The following is a 3,982-nucleotide window of genomic DNA, read 5'->3' as shown; positions in this document are numbered from 1 at the left end:
AATCCTATTATTTTGTTTTTACAGAAAGTGCTATATGGGATGTGACTCTTTGGCTCCACAGCAGCATCCAAGTCCTCTAAAATGGCTTTGCAGCAACCAAATTAATGTAACAATATATTACCTATTCATTCATTGCCTTATGACCTAATCTTGTGTGGAAATGAACCCAGGATGCTCAAGACAGACACAGGTCTGGACAACAGGTAGACTACAGCCCCACACCTGCCCCGTATAATGGAAACGACAGTAATTCATATCAAAACCCTGCAGGAGGCGCCAGAGGACGCACAAAAGATAATCTGATGGCGACCGAGGAACCGGGTGTCAATGCATGGGTGTTGGGTATATACACATGGATTCTCTGTTAGAGCTGATGTGATTCAAACACGTGCCAGTTATTGTCGTACAAATGACCCAAATCCATGCATAAGATACATATTTACTTCGACTACCAGACGGGCGGAAATGTCGGAGAAAAGTCATTCAAACAAAGAGAGATTCTGCTAAAAAAAGGTAAAATGTATTAGCTCAAGCGTAAACTCTTAAAAGCAGGATAATTCGTTTCATTTCAACACCAAGCCCAATTTAAAATGGACGAAGACAATTTAAAGAATTAGCTGCAACGAAATGATACGTAACAATTACAACAGTGAAATGTCGTTATAACAAAATAAATTATAACGTTCAAAGTAGTTTTAAAGGTATCAGCCATGAATAAATAGATACGCTATCTATATGCATTAATGGATATATAAATGTGTGCTATTGTCGGTATAATGCGAGCATAATCACCACATCAAAATGTGGCATTGACGAATAAAAAACTGTGTGGAACAAAATCCCCCACAAAAAGGTGTGAAAATAGTAAATTTACCCAATCTATAGTCAAAAAGTTGCACCGTATGCATAAACGCACTTCACGCACTGATTAAGTCTCGGAAATGAGCAAAACGAAGAAAAAGAGGAGAGTAAATAAAAGAAAAAGCGATCAAAGAGACATAGGGAGGGAGGGGAAACAGAGAGCTGGGAAACAATAGAGAATCAAAGCATAATAATATTCCTAAATGAAGAGGGAAATGTTGCACCGCTCATTTTATTAATCAGACTGTCAATTTCACCCAAGAGGCCAAACCCAAGAGCAATCTAAAACAGACTCAGAGATCAAGCCAGGGACAAGCATCTCGCTCCACACTCCTCTCTTCCTCTACACTTGGATATTATTCGTCTGACCGAAGGCCGCCTCCATCATCAAGTGACAGCCCTCTCCTATTTATTTGCTTATAAACCTGTTACAATAAATGATCATTGGAACAACGTCAGCCGAGCATTTTAACAACGAACAGCAACCACTTTTTGATGAATGACATTTTGCTGCTGCGGGGAGGATGCACAGCTCATATTGAGCAGTCGCTCGTCGATAGCATTCAGATTCTTACATTTTTTGCGTCTCGCTTATAAAAAGCTTTCAGAGACAGTTATCTGGAAACAGTTGCTGAGTTGCATGCGGATTTAGCTCCGATACAAGTCATTGGTGCTCCAGCCCCCTGGACAAGTGTTGTGGGGTGCTTGCTTGTTTTCTTTTTTTCCTTTTTTTTTTTTTAGTTTTTTTTCCTCGTCCCCCCTCCTCTTCCCACTCTCTCGTCTTGCGCGCGGCTTAATGATGGAGAGGATAAGAAAAGAGATGATATTGATGGAGAGAGGTCTGCACAGTCCCGTCGCGGGGAAGAGGCTCGCAGACACGCCTGGAAATTCAGTACTGGAGGCCCTGGAAAACTCTCAGCACAGCGGACGGCTCAGTCCCAGAATAACTTCGGCTTCCCTCCATGGAAATCTCGGGGACATCCCGACGAAAAGCAAATTTGAAATTGACAGTCTGTTCGGCACGCACCACAACAGCGAAAACACCTCTTCGGCGGAAATTTCATCGTCAGAAAGCAGGAAGAAAATGAGTATTTACTCCGAAGTTTCGCCAGACTCTGATATTAACAGCGATGTGGAGGTGGGATGCCCTTCGCATCGCTCCCCGAGCCAGCACAAGGAAAACAACAAAGGTAGCTTACAATTTGATTTTTGTCCAGATTTATATTGGTTTTATTTCGGCTATTTGGTTAGATGCTAATATAGCCTAGAGGGTATTAATGTTGTTTTGTCTCTAACCAAGATCCCAGATAGACTTAATATAGGCCTATTTACAATTTAAAATTTAATATTACTTTTTGTATTATTTTTAATAATATTTTCGTACTATTCTTATTCATTTATTACAATGGAAATGTAATAGGCTACACATATTGTTTTGCATTTGCTTCTATAGACACATTCCACATCATCCTTATTTTCCTTAGTTTTATTCTTATCATAATTAAGCTGAGAAATATACTGTAGGCCCACAGGTATATATTTTAATATTATAGGTATGAATAACAATTTATTTATTTTATGATTATAATTTTGTTTTTTTTAGGTTTTTCAGATTCTGGATCCAGCTCAAACTCCCTGGCGAATATGAACGGCAATTTATCGGGAGGATCAAACAATTCAAATGCAGACCAAGTGAGAAGGTATCGGACTGCTTTCACCAGAGAACAAATCGGGAGACTGGAAAAAGAGTTTTACAGGGAAAATTACGTTTCGAGACCAAGGAGATGTGAATTAGCCGCTGCGCTAAATCTGCCTGAAACCACAATTAAGGTACAGAGTAATCTTCATTATTATTGTCCATTGTGTGTGTTTTTGAGTTTGTGCCATGCATTTGTGTAAATAAAGAATAATGAATATCTCTAATTCAGAAAAAGAAAATATAGCCTAATCGTTTCTGCTCATAAAATGTTGTTTTTCTTAACCAGTAGGCTATTTTTTTTTAGAGATTATATTTTAACCGCTTTATTTATTGGTCACTCCATTGAACGCTAATAAATTCGACCTACTCCTTAAAAAAATCAACTAGGATATTGAAGTAGATTTTAAATCGTGCAGCATAACCTACGACAGATTTTCGGTTTCATGTAGGCTAAAATGACAAGAGCATGAAGGAGTTTTTAATATCAGTGCAGGGTTGAGTGTCTGTTCTGTTTACAAGCAGCACTGCACTCTTCAGAGGTCTACATTTACAGCTTGAAAACAACATGGCAGCTTGAATATGGGCCTTGTTCTCTGTGTGTGTGCAGGTGTGGTTCCAGAACAGGCGGATGAAGGATAAAAGGCAGCGTTTGGCGATGTCCTGGCCCCATCCAGCAGACCCCAGCTTCTACACTTACATGATGACGCACGCGGCAGCTACAGGAAGCCTACCTTACCCTTTCCACTCGCACATGCCTCTACATTACTACCCGCACGTTGGTGTCACGGCAGCAGCGGCAGCTGCCGCCGCATCAGGCGCCGCCTCATCACCTTTCGCCACCTCCATCCGCCCCATCGACACCTTCCGGGCGCTATCCCACCCCTACTCGCGGCCAGAGCTCCTGTGCGGCTTCAGACACCCGGGACTCTACCAATCACCCGCTGGCCTCAATAGCTCGGCTGCGGCTGCGGCGGCAGCGGCTGCCGCAGCGGCGGTAGGCGCACCGTCAGCCGCCGGGCCGTGCTCGTGTCTGAGTTGCCACAGCAGCCAGGCGGCGAGGAGCGCCAGCGCTGACTTTACCTGCACAGCTTCGGGGCAAAGATCTGAGAGTGGATTCCTGCCCTATTCGGCCGCTGTTCTCAGCAAGACCTCGGTCCCGTCGCCAGACCAACGAGAAGAAACTTCACTTAACAGATAACTCGTCATAGCACCACATGACCCTGTTGTTTCCCATTTTGCTCTATAGCCCTACTTTAGGGGAAAAGGCCTAGGCTACTTCACTCCTGGGCATGAAGCAGTCATTCGTTAGGCAGCATTTTAAACACACACACGCACACGAAGATTAATTTCGATTTCAAGTCCAAAAGACTCTTTATAACAAAAAAAAACAAGAAATAAGCACTGAAGATTTTGCAACAAAAA

At 42.5% G+C, this 3,982-nt stretch overlaps 1 protein-coding gene across 1 annotated transcript; it reads left to right on the top strand.

Moving 5' to 3' along the window:
• Positions 1 to 1,657: 1,657 nt before the first annotated feature.
• Positions 1,658 to 3,758, top strand: evx2 (even-skipped homeobox 2; the record flags this gene model as incomplete). Its single annotated transcript, XM_080037880.1, has 3 exons — positions 1,658 to 2,051; positions 2,465 to 2,691; positions 3,168 to 3,758. 3 exons carry the CDS (start codon positions 1,658 to 1,660, stop codon positions 3,756 to 3,758), a joined length of 1,212 nt encoding a protein of 403 aa, XP_079894006.1.
• Positions 3,759 to 3,982: the final 224 nt, after the last annotated feature.

Source organism: Ammodytes marinus (genome assembly GCF_949987685.1).
Source record: "Ammodytes marinus genome assembly, chromosome: 12".
Lineage (NCBI taxonomy): Eukaryota > Metazoa > Chordata > Actinopteri > Uranoscopiformes > Ammodytidae > Ammodytes > Ammodytes marinus.
This window is presented reverse-complemented; position numbering and strand designations above follow the sequence as displayed.